This window comes from Lathyrus oleraceus, chromosome 3, assembly GCF_024323335.1.
Source record: "Lathyrus oleraceus cultivar Zhongwan6 chromosome 3, CAAS_Psat_ZW6_1.0, whole genome shotgun sequence".
NCBI classification, from domain to species: Eukaryota; Viridiplantae; Streptophyta; class Magnoliopsida; order Fabales; family Fabaceae; genus Lathyrus; species Lathyrus oleraceus.
The window spans coordinates 103,641,311-103,664,893 of record NC_066581.1 but is presented as its reverse complement, the minus strand read 5'-3'; the positions used below and the strand labels follow the sequence as shown (position 1 = coordinate 103,664,893).

Here is a 23,583-nt window from a genome sequence, read left to right as displayed (position 1 = left end):
GGTAGCTTCTTTAAAAAAATTAAAGATTGGGGATCGAACTTTTTTCTAAATAATAATTTCTTTTTATTCAATAAAAAAAGTCAAATTTTTACTATGAATGGTTCAAGCACTGAATGGGTGCATCCTTGGATATAAAAGTCTCAAATATGACAGATCAGAAAAAATATCTAGAACATATATGCACTTCTCTATCTAAGACTGAATTAAATGCCAATATTTTGACATTTATTACTATTCATTTATATCTTCTTTTCGTCTTTTTATGTTTCATGTTTTAATTGCCTCAGATTCAACGATGGGCTATTGACATTAACCTATCAACAGTTGAAAGTGTACGAAAGCAACATATCATGTTAGTCTAACCCAATTAATTTGGCCAATTTCCACCTGCATTAAATAAAACATACTCAGATCCTAAAATATCTCAAATTAAAAAGAATTTATCTAACTCATCTCATTTTTAAACACTTTAGCCTATTTATTTGTCGAGGGTATAAAGCGACATTCAAAAAGAAGTAGCTCGATCATTTAATAACGGAGAAATTAATATATTTTAATATTTTTTGTTTTATATTATTAATACTTTTTTTTATTTGTCGAGACCCACGCAAGAAAAAAATTAGAATATCCTCAACATTTAATGATCGAACCCCTTTTTCAAATGACAACATCTTGGATTTTTTTTAAAAAATTGGACAGTTTTGAACTTTTTTTTTTTTCAGAAGTGATGCAAGGAAGGAAAACAATCAACATATGAGTGGAAAATAAAATTGGAGAGCTAAATAAAATACAAGGTTCTCTAATCTTGTAGTCTAACACAAATAATAGATTACTAAAGTACTTAGGTAGGATATAGAAGGGAAGCGAAGGCATTGAAAAAATTGAATGAAAAAACTAAAACGATTTAATAAGAATGATTTTGAAGGATTTATTTTTATTCTTAACTCGATTTATTTTTATTTTGGAGTAATTCAAAACTTTTAATAAAGAAGAATTTTTATAGAGTTTTAGAACACTTATATAAAATTTTAAAATATATTTTATGTTGTTATAATATTCAAAAAAATTAAAAATATAATAATAATAAACACTATATTACTCTTTATACAAAATTATTTTTCAAAAAATGTCAAATATTTTTTTATATCTTTTAAAAAATTCATTTTCAAAAGTCTTCTCTAACCCTTTTCTCTAAACTCTCAGACAAAGTCTTATAAAAATAAATTAAATTAATCTATCATATAATTCATTCTCTCTCTTAAATAGTTATCTTGTAAATAGTCTGTAAATAAAAATAGATGAATAGAATAAATTTAAACTCCTATAAATGTGTGGAAAAGAATATATATATATATATATATATATATATATATATATATATATATATATATATATATATATATATATATATATATATATATATATATATATATATATATATATATATATATGAGTTCAATTTACTTTAAAGAGATTGAAGAAGGAAGAAACGGTCCACCAGATTTGCACTCCGACACGGTGGCTTCGTGTAAGATCTTCTTTCAATCTACTTTCTTCTCTTCGCGATTTTGTTTTCTTTTTCTTTCTTCTTTTCTTCTTGCTTCTGTTTGTGGACTGGGTTGTTGTTTACTTCTTCTCTCTTGTTGCTTCTGTTACTGCAGGTTGAGTGGCGTGTTGGGATGAAGCTTTTGAGGATTTGTGGTTAGAGTTATGGAGGGTGGTTGGAGGGTGATTCTGTTATGGAGAGAGGTTGGAGATTGAGAGTTTGGTTCGAAGAAGGTCATGGGAGGAATGAAGAGTTAGAGGAGGTTCTGCAGGGTGATTATTTAACAGGTTTTTTATGTAGGTTTGTGAAATGAAGATTGCAGGGGGATAGTTGAGAAGAAGATGGATTGAAGGATGATGAAGGGTGAGGTTCAAGAAGAGGTTATGAGTTAGTTAGAGGTTGAAGAAGTTTTGCAGAGTGAAAAGAAATTTGGAAGAAGTATTGGTTAAAGGTTAGAGTAGTGATTGGTTTTGCAGGGTTCTTATTGGCATTCAATTGGAGGTTTTAGATGATTTGTTATTCAGAAGGAGGGGATTGTTCAATTAGCAGTTAGAAGTTGTTTAATTCTGTTATGAGTTGGTTATGACAGTTGGAGAATGGAAGTTATGAGGTTGAAGAGTTTTTTGTGAGGTTATGAAGGAAGTTAATTGGAATTCGATTATAGGTTGGTTAGGAAGTTAGAATTCGGTTTTGATTTTGAACCGAATTCTGTTTTGACTGTTATGAGTCTGTTATGGAACGGATTGAAGTTGGTTATGACAGTTGGTTCGATTGGTGGTTTCGGTTAGTTTTCATGGATGCCTTTAAAGGATCACTTGATTGTCATGATATCATACTGAAGTAACTTGAGATTGTGACTGGTGTCGAGGACTTGTGAGTTGGGAATGGTGTGACTGAGACGACAACAACTTTGATGCATTGTGTTGCAGCTGTGGCGACATTGGACATTTTGGTTGCCATAATCAGTTCCAAGCTTTTCTATAACAGGAAGTATCTACTTGCACACTTCCTAGAAAAATTGTGACAGAACTTCTCCCTATTCAAACTTAACAATCTTTGTTCCTTCCAATGCTGGAGAAAAAATAGTCCCTTCCATTTGGTGCTTTGAACAGTGAAGAACAACGATGATCTGAGAGTGGCAACAATCACATGCGCAAGTCATGTTTAAAGGAAAATCACCTTAGTTAATTAATATAGAATGGCTTATTTGTCTGGGATTTGGGATGAGACGATAAAAATATCTTGGTGTGTTTTTGGTTCATCGCATTAGCTTTACATGGATGCTTGAGTTTTTGTAATTTTGTAGTTTGGATCGAAATTATACATTGAAACTTGGGTGTGGAAATAGATCGGTTATATTTTACAATGGTAATTGAATTGGAAATGGTTGTTGATATAAGTCGATTTGAATGGAATTTGGGATCATTTTGTAGTATGAGTTTGGTTTATGTAAATATGTTTTGAAATTAAATTGAAATTGCATATGGAACTGTAATGATGTATGATGGTTAAGGTGGAAATATTGTTGAAATATGGAATGAATATAAACATGGCTAATGGTTCATGTACTTGGAATGTTGAATGCAATTGAATGTTAATGCAAATGAAATTATTTATGGGATTTTGAATATATTCAAGATTTGAAAATGACTTAAAAGTGGTTGTATGGTAAACTCGAATTTGGATTAATGAAATGTATGGCAAATGGACATGGATAAAAATGGTTTATTAGCAAATCGAATGTATGGTTAAAATTAAAATATTGTAATGGAAACTTCGAATGTAAGAAAAATATTCGTGACATAGTTTATGGAATATGGTAACGGGTTATGAGGTGGTTAATGGTTGAATCAAAAATGAATTATGAAATTGAATTTTGAATCAAGGTATTAAAAATGGAAAGTGGCTTGAACAATGAAAAAAATGAATCAAGATTAAAATGGACTTTGGTTAGGTGGTTGACTCCAGTCAACTGGTTGACCAAAAAGTCAACAGTTGACCAAAAGTCAACTTAGGTAAAAATGTGTTTTTTTTTATGGGCAAATAAAAATGGGCCACAATGACAATACAATGCATGGATGACTTGAAACTGTTGTGAACCGATTATCCAATGAACAAAACACAAACCAAGGTCTTAACCAACTAGGAACATGAATGCACATCGTGACTGAATGTGGACCTAACTAGGTAGCCCAATGTTCTTAAACCAAATGAAACATGCCAAGTTCCAAAGTTCGAAATCCGATCAATCCAAGTCAACCAAATGATACTTCACCAAGCAACAAATTGTAACACCTTGATTGAATACCCCTTAATCAAAGCATGTGGGGCATGAACAAGTAAACCTCTGATGAAATGTCGAACCAATCAATGAGCTTCCATGAATGACCAGATGAACTACATAAGCCTGCATGTACACACCACTGATGATAATGCCCCGACCAACCACTAGGGTTATAGGAATTGAATTGATCTTGATGGTGCTCACACCCAACAACTAGGGTTTCAAGTTATGCTCCATGATGAATACACCACGATGAAGAGCTCACCTCTTATTCAATGTCATGTGTGATAAAACCCTTGAATCCATGATTTTATGCTTTTTCAAATGAAAGTGGAATGTACTATGATATTATGAATATGTAGATGAGATGAATGCTTATCATGATATGCAACTGCTTAGGGTTGGTGACCTAGATGAACTTGTGAAGGGTAGGGTGAATTTTGGGGTATGACATGTGTTAAATCAAATATGATTAAGAAACATTTCCAAAGTGTAGAAAAAAAACCAACTTGCTTGTTCTTGTGTATTCGGATTTGTGTGAATTTAATGACATGTTAACTCGTGGGGGAAATAGGTATTTCATTACCTCTATTGACGATTGCTCTAGGTTCACACTTTTTTTACTTTTTAAAGCATACAAATGATGTCGTTAATGTCTTTAAGACTTATAAAGCGGAAGTAGAAAATCAATTAAGTAGAAGTATCAAAGTCCTTAGGAATGATAGGAATGGTGAATACTTTTCTACTCAATTTGATGCATATTATCAAGAATATAGAATTATACATGAATATTCCATACCTTATACACCACAACAAAATGGTCTATCTGAGAGAAATAATCACACATATCAAGAAATGATAAATGCATTTGTATTGGTTAAAAAGTACATGTGTGTGTGTTCCTTTTGCAAAGACAATGGGCTCAGAGGCCTTAGTAAGTTTATAATAATTGTAAGGTGATTAGGGCTTGCCCATAACGGCGAAAAGCCTTGCACGTGGTGTTTTATGGTGGTTTTAGTAGTCCTGCTAACGTGAGGTGAGAGGCTTTGTTGATGGATGATGTTCTTATTGTAAGCGTGTGAGGGGTATAATTAATGTGAGATATGATTGGCTAAGCAATATGCTTAGGGTGTAATGATTTATTATTTCCTCCCTTAAGGGAGGCGTATTTATAGAGGCCTCTAGAGTTTAAACTTTTCTCGAGAAGGGTCAACGCCCACTCAGTCAATGGTGGACTGCTAAATACCTATTTCCAATGAGGTCGTGGGTCAGTTAATGACCCACCTCATATGCATGATTCCTAATTCTGAACCCACACAAGGTAACACTAAGTCCCTCAGGCGAGAGTTTAGTTATCCTGGGGAGTTTAAGTCCCTCATGTGAAATAACATGTAGCCTAGCTGATGAGACCATAAGTCCCTCAGGCGAGTTGTTTGACCTCTTAGGCATGACTTCTGTCGAGTCCTTGTGCAAGAATTATGATTAAATCTCTTAGAGTGGATACTGGTCACACCTCTTTGGCATAATTCCTTATTATAATCTCGTCCGACGAAACACTAAGTCCCTTAGGTGAGAGTTTACTTAGCCTGGGGAGTCTAAGTCCCTCATGCAAAATTACATGTACACTACTACAAATAATACATCTCATGACAAATCTTTCACCTCACCCAACAAAAAATTGAGGTATAATGCCAAGGCGCACCATGTTTTTTTTATAAATAAACACAACATATTCCCTCCGTTTTTAAATATAACCGAGGGGAAAAAATTCAGGACATGCTTCGAATTTCAGTAAATGCAGTTTATGTTTTTATTTCTTTAAAAGCGGTGTCTTTCTTTTTATTTTGTTTTTTATTTTTAAATTAATGATCTATTCCTTTGATTTTTGTAATAACCAAGGGATTAGATAATCATATTTTACTATAAAAGCACTTGTTAATCATAGTTTACCCTAAACTTAGTTTATATGTAGCCGCTCCAAACTCGTGCGCATCATTCTTTGGGATGGATTGTAATACATAAAAAAATTCAATATTCTTCTATCTTGAACAAAATCATTTTTTCTTCCCTGTAATATATCTCACATAATGGTGTTGATGTTGTTGTTTGTTTTTGGAATAACCATCCTATATTGTCAATCAAAGAAAATATTCCATAATTTATTGCTTTTCTCAGTTGACAATATTAACAAATTTATTCAACATGTTGTAAATTGCAAGCAATTGCAGTACAAAAAAATGGCTAATGGTAAATAATTAAAAAAGAAAACAAGACATGTTACTTTAAATTTTTTATCATTCACCATTTTATTCAAGTAATATATTACCTCAGTTTTCTTATAAAACTGAGGGGAAGTCCTTATTCGCTCAAGATATTGCCAACACATCAATCCACAAGAAACTCTCTACATCCACCACTATATATCTTGTTATCTTTCTTATGAAAGCATTTTCCATGAAAACATTTTCTCAAGATAGTGAAATATTTGAAAAGATCTTTGGGATGGATTGCAAGTGCAGAAAAAAAATTTCATGGTTGGAACAGATAACTTATCAATAAATTGGATGCATGCAATCCATTGAACTTGAAAAAAATATGCACAAGAGTTGTTGTTCAAGAATCCATTGTCAATATTTGGATTTGTTTAAACAATATATTTTAATATTTTATGTAAAAAATATAGTTTAAAAAAACTTACTCCCCTCGATTTTTAACAGAAACCGAGAGGTATGTGACGCTTGGGATGAAACATATTTTATTGTATTTTTTATTTTAAAAAAACATATTTTACCTCGGTTTTGCGAAATAACCGAGGGGAAATATAAGTGTGTCTATTGAGTTACTTCATCTTCCTTCAATAAATATGTATCGCTCATTTAATGAGTATCAACGTTAAAGACACTACCATTAGTGATCCACGTGAAACCTAAAAGATACTATAAAAATATTTTAAATATTAAAAATTGATAATGAAACATTTGACATAAAAACTTTGAAACTTAAAGAAGTTTAGAAAAGTTCTCTACGATGGATCGCAAAAACATAAAATCATTTGGGTTCAAGGTTTGTGTTCTTAAATAATCATATAACTGAATATTTATTTTATTTATCTAACCCTTTTTTTTGTTTTATATCATAATCAAATTCATGAAATATAAAACATTTAATATTCCCCAAGATTCAATGAACACATGGGTCTAACATTTGTTATTCCCCAAGATCCAATATTTGTTCTTCACCAACAGCGATTCAATGAATCAGATTCAAAATTTGTTATATACTTTTTACTTTAATATTTTGTATAAACAATGTACTATTATGTATAAACAATGTAGTTTATAGAAAATTAATTTATTAATATTCTGTGTAAACAAATTAGTTCATTAATATTTTGTGTAAACAATTTAATGAGTATTTAAAAAAATTAATGTATCTTTCCCCTCAGTTTGGGTAATAAATCGAGAGGTATGTGGTGCTAGTTTTGAAAATATAAAAAAAAATACTATTGACGATCAAACCAATGACCATTTCAATTATCCCCTCGGTTATTCTAAAACCAAGGGATATAGTGGAGAGTTTTCATGATGCCCTTCATTACCTCTCCTCTGTAACCGAGGTTAAATCAACTTCGTGTTTGAGGTTAAATGTGTTTTTTGTAGTAGTGGTAGCCTAGTTGATGAGACCATAAGTCCCCCAGGCGAGGCGTTTGACCTCTCGGACGGGACTTCCATCGAGTCCTTAGGAAAGACTTGTGATTAAGTCTCTCATGCTAGATATTGGCCATGCCTCTTAGGAATGATTCATTATTCTGATCCCGCCAGAGGAAACACTAAGTACCTCAGGAGAGAGTTTAGTTAGTATAGGGAAACTAAGTCCCTCAGGAGAAATTATATGTAGCATGGATGATGAGACCATAAGTCCCCATGAGAGGTGTTTGACCTCTCAGACGGAACTCCCATCGAGCCCTCATGCAAGACTTATGATCAAGTCTCTCAAGATGGATATCGGTCGCGTCGCTTAGGAGTGATTCCTTATTCTGATCCCATCCGAGGAAACACTAAGTCCCTTAGGAAAGAGTTTAGTTATCATGGGGAATCTAAGTCCCTCATCGAAAAATTTATGTCGCCCGACTGACGATAGTAAAAGTCCCTCAAGCGAGGCGTTTAACCTCTCAGGCGGGACTCCCGTCGAGCCTTCAAGCAAGACTTCTGGTCAAGTCTCTCAGGATGGATATCAATCGCACCTCTTAGGCATGATTCCTTATTCTGATCTCGCTCAAGGAAACACTAAGTACCTCAGGCAAGATTTTAGTTAGCCTAGGGAATCTAAGTCCCTCGGGATAAATTATATGTAGTCCGGATGACGAGACTATAAGTCCCTCAGGAAAGGCGTTTGACCTCTTAGGCGGGACTTCCATCGAGTCCTCAAACAAGACTTGTGATCAAGTCTCTTAGACTGGATATCGGTCGTACCTCTTAGGCGTAATTCCTTATTCTAATCTCAATCGAGGAAATATTAAGTCTCTTAGGCGAGAGTTTAGTTAGCTTATTTGCATTACCCTAAGGGGTGGCAAGGATCTTTGTTATAAAGTCTAGCATAAAGATGTTGGCTCAGAGGGAGGCAATAACTTTTGCTATGAACTCTAGTATATACATTGCCTCTGAGGGTGGGAAGGACCTTTGTTATAAAATCTTACATAAAGATATTGCCTCAGATGGCGGCAAGAACCTTCATTATGAAGTCTAGTATAAAGATATTGCCTCAAAGGAAGGAAATGAACTTAGTTATGAAGTCCAACATAAAGATATTGCCTCAAAGGAAGGAAATGAACTTAGGTATGAAGTCCAACATAAAAATATTTAACCACAAAATTTAAAAACAACATTTCTAATTGATTATAACAATTAAACTGATATCATTTGGTCCAAACATCATTTCTCTCGCATCCTTATCATTTTTAACTCGCATCCACCCCATGTACGGCATTGTGTCTCTCAATACTTTTAATTTTTTCGCTTTCATCTATGTTTATGTCTAACCAACGAACTAATTATCTCTGTAGTTGCTCGAAACAACAAATGTTCTAGAAGAGCATCTCCATCAGAGACTTGTCTCTCGAATAAATCATTTTCCCATAATGGCGGCGAAAATAAATCATGTTTGAAATATAATGAAAAGAGATATGGAAAAAAAGACATGAAAAAATGAATCACACAACACCTCTATTTATACAAAAAAAAATTACACAATACACACATGAGTCAGACCAATTGACGCCTTCTTTCATTCTTTACACACAGACGTCAATTGGATTGGCAGCACCATGTGCTATAGCCAATTCAATCGGCGTCTTCTCTTTAAATTTAAGGGTAAACGTCAATTCATCACACACTTATATGTTAACGTTTTTTCTTTTTTTAAAAAGTAGGATAGTTTGAAAATATATCTAAAATGTGGACTATTTTACGAGTTTTTTTTTTGAAAAATTGAGTTATTTAAATAAAAAATTTCCCGATTGTAAATCCTGATTTTTTTACTAAAATAACCCAATTTTCAAGGAAATTCCCAAAATAACCATGTTTTCAAAAAAAATCCCAAAGTACCCCACTTTTAGGAGGAGGCGCCAATCCAATTGGCGACTCCTCTTAAAAATAGAGTGCATGCGCCAATTGGATTGGCTAGGGCATATGGTGCAGCCAATCCAATTGGCGCCCATGTGTATTTTTCCAAAGGAGACGCCAATTAGATTGACACCTCAGTGTATTTTGCAATTTTTTTGTTATAAGGTGTTGTGTGAATCATTTTTCCACATCTCATTTCATTATTTGGCAATCATGTTTGATGTTCGTCGCCGCAATGGAAAGGTGATTTATGCGAGACACAAACCTCAGATGTTAATGCTCTTCTGGAACATCACTACTTTCGATCAACTGAAGAGGGAGCTGGTTCGTTGGTTAGATGGGAAAATACCAGAAGGGGAAAAATTAGAAGTATTGAGAGAATCGACAGTATCTTTGGTTGGGTGCGAATGAAAACTGATAAGGATGCTAGGGAAATGATGTTCGGACGAGATGTCATCACTTTAATTGTTGTAGTCAGTTAGAAATATTCTATTTTCAGTTTGCTTATGTTGTAGTGATGTTTGTTGTGAACCTCGCTGTAACAAAAACTTAATGATATATAAAAATTGAAGGTTACAAAAATACAATGTTACAAAAAGATTATGACCCAGATGACGCTCCTCGATTGGGATAATTGTTCTTGTTGTGTCCTGGTTGACGACAGATGCTACATAATCTTATTATTTTATCTGTCGTATCCATTTCTGTCCTAATACGTGTGTTGTTTGGCCTTCCTTTTTTCTTTCTACGTATCTCGTCGTTGTGCCAAACTATGTCACCTTTGTATGGAGGCCAGTATTCCTCCATTGGTAGCACCGAGAAGCTTTTATTATATACATTCATGACGGTGACAATCTTGTACACATCAGATAAATGGCTATAAGCATCTTGGCGAGTATATGTGCATGCTGTAATGACATGGGAACAAGGAATGCAGAAGGCCTGGAATTTTCCACAGTCACACCAACTTCTGTTTAGTCTGACAGCATAGGCTAAATTTGGTCTCCCCTCCTTGTGGTCCATTGTTTCCTGGACACTGAAATATTTCCTATGATGGTCAAAGACCGTCACAGCGCATGTGCTAGATTTGATGCTCTCCTCTTTCATGACTTTCATGCAACACTCACTGAATACTTGCCCAGACATTAACACCGCACTCCATCTTTCACCTCTGGTTGCAAACGTAGAAGCCAACCTATAATAGGTCGATCTGACCAAGGCGGTTATTGGTAGATTTCTAATTCCTTTAAATACCTCGTTCATGCATTCCATATTTTGTTGTCATGTGGCCCCATCGACAACCTCCGTCAAATGCCCTTGTCCACTTCTCTACTGATATGTTATTCAGCCATCTTCCTGCGTCTTCATTAGACAGTCTAATTTCATCACGATAATATTGAAATGACGGCTGAGTTAGAGCATACCCATCATTCACCACCTTCTTGCAAATATTCTTATCTTTTATTGCACGCATGAAGTTTTATGCAATATGTCTAATGCAATAGACATGGGTAGAAAGAGGATCATGTCATCCATTGTCATGGTTGTTGTAGGCACTCTCAATGGCAGCATGTCTATCAGAAATCAAACAGAGATTGGCTTGTGGAGCCACATGCGTTCTGAGATGTCGAAGAAAGAAACCCCATCCACCAGCCGTTTCACCTTCAACCAGAGCAAAGGCAATGGGAAAGACATTGTGGTTGCCGTCTTGTACAACCTCCATAAGCAAAGTACCCTTGTATTTGTCGTATAACCAAGTGCCATCAATTTGAATAATAGGTTTGCAAAATGCAAAACCTTTGATGCATGGGTCAAACACCCAAAAGAGACGATGAAAGATTATATTACTTGTAACACAGGTTCCGTCTGGCATCATTGCTGGAAATGTCTCCATAATTTTCCACAGTTTCTGGGTCATATGTTTTTAGTGCCCATAAAAACCGTGGCAATTCTTTGTATGAATCCTCCCAGTTGCCGAATACCTGTTCAACAACCTTTGTCATCGCAATCCAGGCTTTCTTGTAAGATGGAGTATAATTATATCTTGTTCAGATATGGGATATAGTTATACTCACCTTCACTGATGGGTCTTTGTTAACCAACGGCAGAATGTCTTGACATATCAATGCATCGCTTCATTTACGGTGATCTTGTTCAACGTTAGTTGCAATGCAATTGTGAGGTGGGTCTATTGAAGCTATCTCCCAAAAGTCATTTTTCTTTTTGTAAGACGCAAACAACCGAAACTTATAAAGGATGTTACGACATTCGACGACATACCTTCTCGAATCAGTGCGTTTCACTATAAAATCAGCAGAGTTGTTCATGTGGAATTTTTTGATAGCTCGCACACATTCTTATTTAGTGCAGAACATGTCTCTCACCTTTAACTCACCTTTTGATCATGGATACAGGTTATAGAAAACACTGTTGGATGTTTCATCATCATGCAGATCCATGTTTGTCATATGTTGAGATGGATTGTAGACATGACTAGGAGGTATTGGCGTTGGTTGATCATCATCTTCAATGTCATTGTTCAACATATAATCGACCTGTATCTCGATCTCCTCTTCTTCTTTATCAACGACGTTGACTTCTGCTTCTGCTTCTGCTTCTGGGTCGACGTCATCTAAGCATTGTGAATCAAATTCACCAGATTCATCCTGACTGATTATTTGAGATTGCTGAGATGGTATACATGGTTGAAGAGTAATATACAACTCAATACAATTGCAGCCTGAATGTTCATGACTAACAAACATGTATTCAATATCTTCATCTTCCCGTACCTTAAGCGGGAAAAACTTGCATTGACTGTTCTCAAAAAATATTGGATTTTAATACGTGATCTTTGACACAATACCCGATCCTATGCAAGAATGTATTCTTTTTTTCAAATGCAAGAAGTTTGCATTTCTCTTGATTGTAACTCGAATGGTATCAGTGTTTCAAAAACAAAATCCGTATAACTCATACTCGTATGTCTCACCATTGCAGTGAACACTGACATTATATTTCAGTGAAGATGACATTGTAATATTTCTAGTGCAGATGAAAATTAATTTCTTGCTGCAGATGAATGTGTGTTGAGTGTTGGATGTTGATAGTAAGACACTTAAATAGGTAAGTGATTTGTCTCACATGCAAGGTAGTCCGAAGTGATGTGTCACACATGTAAGCTAGTTCAAAATGATGCGTCAAACATGCAAGCTACTCTGAAGTGATGTGTCCAGCATGCAAAAGAGAGGAAAGCTACGTGTCACACATGCAAGCACTAGCTCCAAATGAATTGGCGTCTCCTTACAATCCTTGTACATGGGCGCCAATCCATTTGGCTACACCATGTCTTGCATGCATGTAGACCTCATAACCAAGCATTCAGACCTAGGTGTGTCATGCATGTGCCTATGGAGGCGCCAATTTGAATGGCGACACCATGTACAAAATGCACATGGGCGCCAATTCATTTGGCTACCACATGCAAACACATTTTTCTATGCTACACACTATTTCCTATAAACAGGAAGGTAACTCTAACACTTCTTCCACACCATCACTCACTACTTATTCTACAACATCAAATCTTTCATCTACAACAACCTCTTTCATTTGCACCAACCTCTTTCATCTTCGACAAGATGTCTATCCTCATAATGGGCGAATCACACAGAGGAACAATTGCAAACATAGCAACTTATATAAGCGTTTTATTATTTTGTTATTTGTCTAGAGTACCTTTTAATAGGGTACCTTTTAATAACATATTAACTTAGTAAAGTATTTTCTTGTTTCTTTTATAGGATGTTTCACGGTTCCGTACTCGGGTCCACAAATATGTCCACATGGACGCGATGATTCAACCTTATGTTGAACTCGTCAATTTTGGACATATAAGCAAAATTATGTCTTGGTCGGTGGATAATAAATTCATTATTGCTTTATGCGAAAGATGGCGTCCCGAGACACACACATTCTAGCTTCCAACCTGTGAGTGTACCCTGACGTTAGAAGATGTCTACATGCTTTTGGGACTGCCTATTGAAGGTAAAGTTGTAAATGGTAAAACCAACTATGCAAATTCAATTTGCATGGACCTCTTGGATACTGATTTGTTAGATGATAACTCAAGAGGTCAAGGTATACTACTTTCACACCTTAAGTCATATTATAACAGTCTACATTTAGATTAGCATTCTACCGAAGAGGCTCGGATAATAAAAACTATATGTTACATTATGCTTTTAATTGGTTCTTTTTTATTTCCCGAAGGTAGTGGTTCTAGTATGCATATTATGTATTTACCTTTACTAAGACATGTAGATAGAATAGGAAGTTACAGTTGGGGATCCGCTTGTCTGGCCTATCTTTATAGCTCTTTGTGTAAAAATTCACACAAAGACACATCTACCTTTTCTGGATGTGCTGTTTTGCTCCAAGCATGGGGTTGGTCAAGACTACCGTCCCTAGCGCCCGTCAACAGCAACCCTTTCACATTCCCGTATGCACAAAAGTAAGTTGTTTAAATTGCTATATATTTACTTACTTTAATGATTATTATCTCTAACTAATATTTTTACCTTTTTGGTGCAGATGGTCGGCACGTGGTATGAGTTATAACAAATGTCCTAGACACTGTATTACCCAGTATCACAATCTCTTGGATCACCTTCGACCGACAGACGTATGGATAATAACCTTATTATTTCGTTATAATTTGTTAACTTCTTCTACCAAGTTTATAATCCAAGTTACTTTCACATTTCAATTCATTTTGCGTCCATACCTAAATTTGGGTCATGACCATGAAGTCAACGAAGAAGACGCGGTCGTATGGACTGCATGCACACCGATAATAAGATTCACAACTATGGAGATGCACAACAGTGATCGTGTGAAGTTGCAGTTCGGTATGCTTCAACACATCCCATATCCCCCAGCAAGCGTAAGAGAATGGCATCTACGCAAAGTTAACGACCAATGGAACTTCAATCCATGGCAAAGCTTCGCAAGATATGAGTGTCGCAAATGGAAGCACCGCCATGACCATGTCTTAACTGACGCAGTGATGCCAAATGAAGAAAAACCAAGTCGTACTTATATGGCTTGGTACATATCGGTTGGTTTTCCGTTCATCGTCGAGGATATGTACCTATACGACCCACACCAACAAACCTACACACCAAACACCTCAACCTCTAACCCCTAACAACATTGTCAGACCGGATACACTCCGTCAGACTTTCCGTTCCATAAACAAACAAACATACAACCCAAACATGTCATACACCCAACCCCAATACCAAGAGCATACCCCATACCACCACCAACAAATTGATCATCAACCAGAGACCCAGCATCGCTTCGCACCCAACACATCACCCTACCAAAGTCGCCTTATCCAAAACACTTAACAATCATTCAACACCAATCGTCCCTCCTCCTACCATAGCCAATAAGCTCAAACCTCACAAAACAGAAACCTCCAACAACCCTATCTCTACCAAACACCCCAACAATCTTTCCAACCTTTCCTCGACGCATCATTCACACCCATGTCTCCCTTCAACCGTCCCGGTCGCCCACCAATGAGTCAAACACAACCCAACTATTCTGGCATGGGTCATGAACTCAGCTATGGCGATACACCTTCGATGTATACTGAAGATTGTGCCGATTTGTCTGACTATCTCAACAGGACATCTCCTGTAGTTGGTAGTGATGCTCCTGGCCCCTCAGATGCTCAAACACCAGTGATGAATCATCAACGCGGGTTAGAGCCACGGGTTCGGGAAGCTAGGGGATGTGGGACCGGAGGTCGGTTAGGTGATCCCGTGCATCACCATTAGGCTTTTTTTGTGTAAACAGGAATTTATATTAATATCAATTGGTCATATTTCGAAATTATGTATAATGTAGACCGTTTAACAAAAAAAATGCAAAATACACTGAGGTGTCAATCCAATTGACATCTCCTTTCAACTGATACACATGGACGCCAATTGGATTGGTTGTACCATGTGCCCGAACCAATTCAATTGGCGTCTGCACTCTATTTTTAAAAGGAGACGCCAATTGGATTGACAACTCCTTCTAAAAATGGGGTACTTTGAAAATTCTTTAAAAACAAGGTTATTTTGAAAAAAAAATTAAAAAAATTGAGTTATTTTCATAAAAAAAATCAAATCCCTATTTATTTCTTTTATCGTTAAACCTTGATAAATCTAGATAGTCGTCTAAAATTCTAAGACGACCCTAGCTTTGTCCTACATGCTGACAGCTTTTGCTCCTTCACGTAAATAAAATTCAGAACCAATACAAAACAATATCATATCCTTGTTTGATTTGGTTAAATTAAAAAGGACGAGTTAGTTGAAACTATGCATTCAAAAAGAGTTATATAATTATTGAAACTACCATTTGAAAATCTAACAACTGCACAATTAAAAACACCCATGTCTCTTGTATACTCTCAAATTTAATAACAATATAAAAAGAATGGAAAAAAATATTCCCAACAATAACAATCGCACATATTGTTATTCAACGCGCCACATCATTCACATTTTTAAACACGCTTGGACCCCACGCGAATGACCCGCGAGTCGCGTGATGTTTATCATTTACTGACTCCACTGACTTGCAAAGCCGATGGGCCCCGCTTCGTTGTAGCCGTCGCGTAACGTAACGGAACCGTTACCAAGAACGAATGTCATCGCGACACGTGGATTTCAGAATCATCTCCTCCCCACGAGTCAGACCGTCTTCCAGACTTGAACCGGTTCATCCCACCCAAACCCGGCGGTTCACTCTCCGAGACGCTATTTCTCGATACAGACTCCACAAAAGACGTGTCGTTTAAGCTCGCCGTGCTGTCACGCGCTTTTGAATTACTAACGCTGTTCGTGTTTGTCACGGATGAATCAAAAGCCGGAGGATCAGTTCTCCGGTTCGATTTATTTCTTCCACCGGAGCGGAAAATAGACCGTAAACTTCCAAAGAAACTGCGTTTTCTCTCGGTTCTCGGCGATTTTTCTTTAACTGCAGCGGCGGCGGCGGATGAAGTTCTTCCGCGTTTAGATCTGACTCTTCCCATGCACGACACCTTCGGTGACGAAGGTTCGGCGAATGATTTTCCGACGGAGGCGTTCCGCTTCGGAAACAACTTAATGTTGCTAGGCTTATGGTTGCGACGATTCTTAGCGTCAACGAAGGAAGGTTTCTGAGGCTTAGGCAAGCCAATCATTGAAGTCTTAGATTTGAGATTTGCGAAACGTTGAGATGTTGTATTGGAGTTGGAGCTGGAGTTAGGGTTTAGGTTTCCTGAATTTGAGTTTCCTTTGGTGGATTCTTTCCGTTCGTAGACGAAGTTACGATCCAACCACTCAGTTTCTTCATCTTTGGAGAGGTAAAATGACTCCGGCGGAGAATCGGGATGATGCTCCGGTGGATCCGTTTTGTGATTGTCAGCTTGTGACTCGCAAGCGATTTTCCGATCACTAGAACCGCCAGCACAGGCTGAAACAAGTGTTTCTAAATCCACTTGTAGCATATCCTGAAAATATAGAGTCTAGAGAGAGAAAGATATAGAGATAGAGAGAGAAAGAATGGAGTTTTTTTTTGTGGTGTGGTGAGAAAAAGTGTGAGGATGAAAGAGAGAATATATAATTTGGAGGGAGAGGTTTCAACTTGCTTGCGCATGAGTCATGCTATAGCGGTGGTTTTCTGAGTTTTGAATTTTTTGCAAATGGCAACTATTCATGTTCAATGATCATAAATTAAATAATACTATAATATAAGATTTTTTTATTGTCTTAGGTACGAATGAATTTATATATTTGATTCCTCTGTTAAAAATAAATAAATAATGTTATTACTGGTAGTGACTGTTTCTTGTTATTTTTAATTTAATATGTTACTTTTGTTAGGGTCTGTTTCTAGAAAACAAAATGTATAAATGAATGTATATATATGATTTTTCTTGTTATTTTTTATAACTAAGGGAGGGTTTCGTTGGGTTTATTAAAAGGTTGGGAAATTAGTGGATTAAAATTTTCATAGAACAACTTTTGTTGGGAGAAATGTTAAAAATATTATTGATTTTAACTTTCCATATGTTTAAAATTTTATATTATTTTTATTTCAAAGTTAAAAGTTTGGATTTTCAATCTAGTTGCTATTATCCTATTATATTTTATTTAATTGATGAAGGAAAGAGAAGAAATAAAAATATAAAGCAGATAAAAGGAATAAAAGATAAAATGATAATTTAATAGTTTGGTAGGCAATGATAAAAAATAATAGTTTGGTACTATATATGGAAATGATGATAAAAAGTAATTATGTAAATAATTATAAATTTTTAAAAGAAAATAGAAAAAACTTTACTTTTAATCATTAATAATTAATTATAAATTTTAATTTAGTTAATTATATTATTATTTTCTTAATCAAAAGAAATTAAATATTGTTCAAACAATTTAATGCATTATTAGTAAAAAAATAGATATAAATAGAGGTCATTACGGTATTTTTTAATGAATATATACTATAATTTTTTTTCTAAAAATTGATCTCTTAATTTTTAAAAAAATTATGTTAATTTTTAACTTTTTAAAACTTATCCAATTAATCACTAAATGGCAGTAACAATATTAATATTTATGGATATGTAATATACAATTTTTTTTTACTGAATTAGTGAGTAAAAATCGATCTTTAAAAAATATTTTATAGATTTTGTCTACTCTATTCATCTAGAAAATGTTAAATTGTAATTCTTTGTGTCGAAGCAGGTTGCTCGACAGAACAAGAAAATGTTGGACCACCTAGTGTGTTGATTTATGTTAGTGTGTCGAAGTGTCGAAGCATGTTGCTTCACACAGAATTTCGACTTACGCATATTTTAGTAGTGTTAGTTATTTTGGACTTTTATAGTTTTGTGTTTTGACTTGCGATCCAAGTTAACCTAAATCTATAAATAGAGGGAGTAACCCTTATTTTTGTAATGAGTGAATAGAGTGTATTCATAACATTATATTCACAGTATTTTGCAGTTGCAAAGTGAATAAGAAGTTTTCCACAGATTGTGGGCAGAGAGAAACTCTGCAGAATTTTATTACTCTTCTCCTTTGTAAGGGCAAACTGTCATACAACATATGATCATAGGTTTCGATGATGACAAATTACCACCATGGATGAATCGGCATTGTCGATTCCACCTCTACAAAACAAATGCAACATATCACCTATCATATCTTTTTCTATGCTTATCTAAACTGTTATATTTCATACAACATATGTGGATAAAATGTGGTCATGACAAAATGCATGAAAACCACAAAAATCTGAATTTTTGCAGATTTGCAGGGTTTGAGTCGACCGCAGGGTCGGCGCATAACATAGTGCATTTCCTCACGGGTCAGCGCACGAAGGCTTGAGTCGACCGCATAGTCGGCGCATGAACCACGGGTCAGCGCACGCCGACCTATGGTCGACGCATACTTATGTGTTTTTCAGACTGTCCAAAACTGCATGGTATGCGTCGACGCATAGACCTGCTATGGTCGACCGTTCGTGCGCAAACACAGTTTTTAAGTAATTTCCACTTTGTTTGAAAAGCTGTTAAGTGGGTTGGTTGGTTTGTTACTATAAATAGCAGTTCAGTTACTTGTATCAACTAACATTTGACAAATTGATTCAAGTGTACAAAGAAAAAGAAAAAGTGAAATAGGTGTCCAAGATTCTTCATCTTCATCTTCAACATCTCACAACACATCAATTACACACAACCATTTTTGAAGTGCTTTGTGATTGGTTAAAGGTGATAACGTTCGAATCCGAGATTGGGGAATCCGGTTCGGGTTGAAGCTTGCGACAGGTTTTTTCTTGAATAAAACCTTTAGGGTTTTGTCCTCCAAGATTGGTTTGATTTTGGGGGTTTTTGGACGATTTCTTCATCAATTTTCAGCTGAGCGAAGGTGATTGAGAAGAGGAAGTCTTCATCAATCTAGTAGCGGATTCAGTGATATTGAAGGGAAGATTTCGGGTTCGATTTGTTGTAGTTGAGATCAGTCGGGGCGAGGGTTTGAAGAACTGAGAGTTATTCAACAAAGGGGCTGGAATCGGAGGTCTATCAACAACAATCGAAGGACTTGATTCACCTTGAATCAAGGAACAAGGAGTGGATGCAACATTCAACCTCTTGAGAATTTTGTTGTATAATTGCTTTTCAATCCTTGTATAAACTGTTATACTCAACAGGTGATATCTATTAAAGCATTCTCAATTCTAGTTTTAGAATTGAGGGCAGACGTACCCCGAAGCGAGGACGACGGGGGAACTGCCTCATCAAATCTTTGTCTTCTCTATTTTTCAGCATATTTGTTTTTGGCTTAAAATAAGTGATTTTTGTATAAGCACTTTTATCAAACCTTGATATTAATTGAGTAAGAAGTTAAAACTTTGTTTTTGAATCCAAAGTACAATAAGATATTGTACTAGACTAATTGGAATCACTTACTCAACATAAATATCACTTGGAGTGTTTTTGCACACCAAGTGTTTGATAATTTGCCTAAACCAAAATTATCTTAGTTGTGTATCTAGTTTGGTTTGCTCTTTGAATCATTGGAACTAGGAATCCTAGCAAGTGAAATAAATCATTGATAGTGTGACTAGTGTAGTGATTCTTATTCTACATTATCACTAATCCATAGGCTAGACGCATATCCGGTTTTCCAATAACCGTTCGTTTTAGACTATATTTTCCTCGGCCGCTTCCGCACTTAAAACAAATTTTCAAAACCAATTTTTAATTGGTAGCGTCGACTCAATTTTTAATTGGGATCTATTCAACCCCCCCCCCCCCCCTTCTAGATCCGTGCCATAGTCTAACAAGTGGTATCAGGAGCACCGGTTCACTCCGTGCTTCAAAATATAACTTTGATAGAAAATGGCTAACGAACCTAAAGGGGATTATAATAGAGCTCCCGTTTTCAATGGTGAAAATTATAGTTATTGGAAAGACTGTATGCGGGTGCACATAAATTCCATAGATAGAAAAATATGGAACGTTATTCTCAATGGTCCAATTGAAATAACCATGACCAATGAGAATGATGAATTAGTGCCAAAGCCTGAAGCACAATGGAGCGATGATGATGAAAAGAAATACAATTATGATTGGAAAGCCAAAAATATCCTAATCTCCTCATTAGGTGTAGATGAATACTATCGTGTATCCCATTGTCCTACTGCTAAGGCCATGTGGGATTCACTACAAATCGCCCATGAGGGGACGAACGATGTTAAGTTGGCAAGAATCAACACACTAACACAAGAGTTTGATCTCTTTTTCATGGAGCAAGGGGAAACCATTGCTGACATGCAAAAGAGATTTACTCATCTCATCAATCGATTACATTCATTAGGTAGGCCGGTTTCCAATGATGTTGCTACTAATAAGATCTTGAGGTGTCTTAACAGGGAATGGCAGCCGAAAGTGACCGCCATCAAAGAAGCAAATGATCTCACCGTATTAGACTTGACAACATTATTTGGCAAACTACAAGAGCACGAACAAGTACTCTTGAGCCTAGAACAACACGAAAAGAAAGAAAAGAAGGACAAAACAAAGGTGAGTGAAAAGAAATCTATAGCTCTTAAGACTTCTTCCTCGAAGCCTCAAGCAAAAGAGCAAAGTGATTATTCCTCGAGCGACGAAGAAGGAGAGGACAAGAGCGAAGATATGGGGTTGTTCGTTAAACGTTACAATCGTTACGTGAGAAAGAACGACATCCAACATTCCGAGAAGAACTTGGTAAACTTCCGGAAACAATCGAGGTACTCTAAAAATGATGACTCAAAAGGTAAAAAGACTAGAGGGTCGTGCTACACTTGTGGGAAGCCCGGTCATTACAAACCGGACTGTCCGATGAACAAGAAGACAAAGGAAAAGGAATCATCCAAATCACACAAGAAATCATCAAAGCCAAGGAGAGCATACATAGCTTGGGAAAGCGATATCGACTCCTCCGATGATGAAAGTTCTAGTGATGAAGATGAAGCTGTAAACCTATGCCTCTCTGCTCATCAAAAGAACAAAAAGAAACAGGTAAGACATGCGAAATATGAAAAATCCTCTAGTATGTCTCATCATGAATTACAAGCTGCATTTGATGCTTTACACTGTGAAGCGAAAGAGGCCTTTAAAAGGCTCGCCTCAAATAACCAAATTTTTATCCATTTGGAACAAAAAATTCGAGAATCCGAAAGGAAACTTGAGGCACTCAAAGCTTCTACGGTAGAAAGCACAAAAGCAGGTTGTGAGGACCTTAGAAATACAATAATTAACTATGGGTGTGATACTTGTTATATTTGGCAAGGTGAAGTAAGAAACCTAAAGACCAAACTTGACAAGGCTCTTGAGCCCAAGATTACCTTTGCAATCGATAAATCAAACTTTCGAAAAAGTATGGTTAATCCATATCAAAAATATAAATATGTTATAAAGGATGAAGATAGCAAAGGCAATCACAATGTTAATTTCTCTTGTCTTTATTGTTGCAAGAAAGGCCACTCCATTGCAAAATGCAGGTTTATGAGATTCTTAGTTCCTAAAGGAATTTATCAATGGCTGCCCAAATGCAACCATCTCGTTACTAAATATTCAGGACCCAATAAGCCATTGGGTACCTTCTCGTGTTAATTGCATTTCCATAGGTACAATGTCTCGAGACCACCGAGAGAAGATGGGTTCTCGACAGTGGATGCTCAAGGCACATGTCAGGAGACATATCACTCTTCATTGACTTTGTGGCTAAGAAGAAAGGATATGTAACCTATGGTGACAACAACCGTGGAGCAATACTAGGTAAAGGTAGTGTAGGTAACCCTTCTTCCACTACTATTTCTGATGTATTGCTTGTCGAAGGTCTTAAACACAATCTACTTAGCATCAGTCAATTATGTGACAAAGGATACAATGTATCTTTTTCAAAAGATTGTTGCAAAATTGTACATAATGATGATAAGAAAAGTATGTTTAATGGCCTGCGAGTGAATAATGTCTATATGTTAGACTTGAACGAAGTATCGTTAACAAGTGACAAATGCCTTGTAACAATGAGTGAAGATTCATGGTTATGGCATAGGCGTTTAACACATGTTAACTTTGACTTACTAAATAAAGTAGTCTCAAAAGATCTAGTCTTAGGTCTCCCCAAAATAAAGTTCACCAAGGATCACCTTTGTGATGATTGTCAAAAAGGGAAGCAAACGAGGATCTCATTTAAATCCAAAAATATCGTTTCAACAACGAGACCTCTCGAACTTCTTCATATGGACTTATTTGAGCCGTCTAGGATTAAAAGTCTAGGAGGAAATTATTACGGTTTCGTAATAGTGGACAATTTTTCTAGATTTTGTTGGACTATCTTTTTAGTAAGCAAGAGCGATACGTTCGCCGCCTTTGAAAGGTTTGCTAAGCTTTCCCAAAATAAATTAAATACAAACATTGTTTCAATTAGAAGCGACCATGGGGGTGAGTTCGAAAACCATTTATTTGAAGAATATTGCGGTAACCATGGTATCGATCATAACTTCTCCGTTCCACGTACTCCTCAACAAAATGGAGTTGTGGAGCGTAAAAATCGAATTTTGGAAGAATTGGGAAGAACAATGATTAACGAAAGTGGTTTACCGAAATATTTTTGGGCCGACGCCATTAGTACGGCGTGTTATGTTTTGAATAGGGTGCTCATTCGCCCCATTCTAAATAAAACACCGTATGAGCTTTTAAAAGGGCGAAAGCCAAATGTTTCTCACTTACATGTTTTCGGTTGCAAATGTTTTGTTTTAAATAATGGAAAGGAAAACTTGGGCAAATTCGATTCCAAGGCCGACGAAGGTATCTTCCTCGGATACTCTCAATCGAGTAAAGCATATAAAATATATAATAAACGATTACTTGCTGTGGAAGAGTCTGTACATGTCACTTTTGATGAATCCTATCCGAGAAACGTCGGAAAGGGTAGTGTTGTTCATGGTGCAGGTACATCTACGGAAGACATACTCAAGGGTGGCGAGCCGGGGATTGATCAACCCTACAAAGTCAAAGTTGAGGAGGATAA

The 23,583-nt window shown here is 36.0% G+C and overlaps 1 protein-coding gene and 1 long non-coding RNA gene across 2 annotated transcripts; one reads left to right on the top strand and one right to left on the bottom strand.

Moving 5' to 3' along the window:
• The first annotated feature begins 1,464 nt into the window (after window positions 1-1,464).
• LOC127125642 (uncharacterized) lies at window positions 1,465-3,012 on the top strand. The gene is made up of 2 exons (XR_007804773.1): window positions 1,465-1,528; window positions 1,662-3,012. It is a non-coding gene; the product is annotated as an uncharacterized LOC127125642 (long non-coding RNA).
• Window positions 3,013-15,894: 12,882 nt separating this feature from the next.
• Window positions 15,895-17,246, bottom strand: LOC127125641 (uncharacterized). Its single transcript, XM_051054424.1, has one exon. The coding sequence runs from the start codon at window positions 17,001-17,003 to the stop codon at window positions 16,164-16,166; it is 840 nt and encodes a 279-aa protein (XP_050910381.1). The 5' UTR covers window positions 17,004-17,246; the 3' UTR covers window positions 15,895-16,163.
• Between the last annotated feature and the right edge of the window lie 6,337 nt (window positions 17,247-23,583).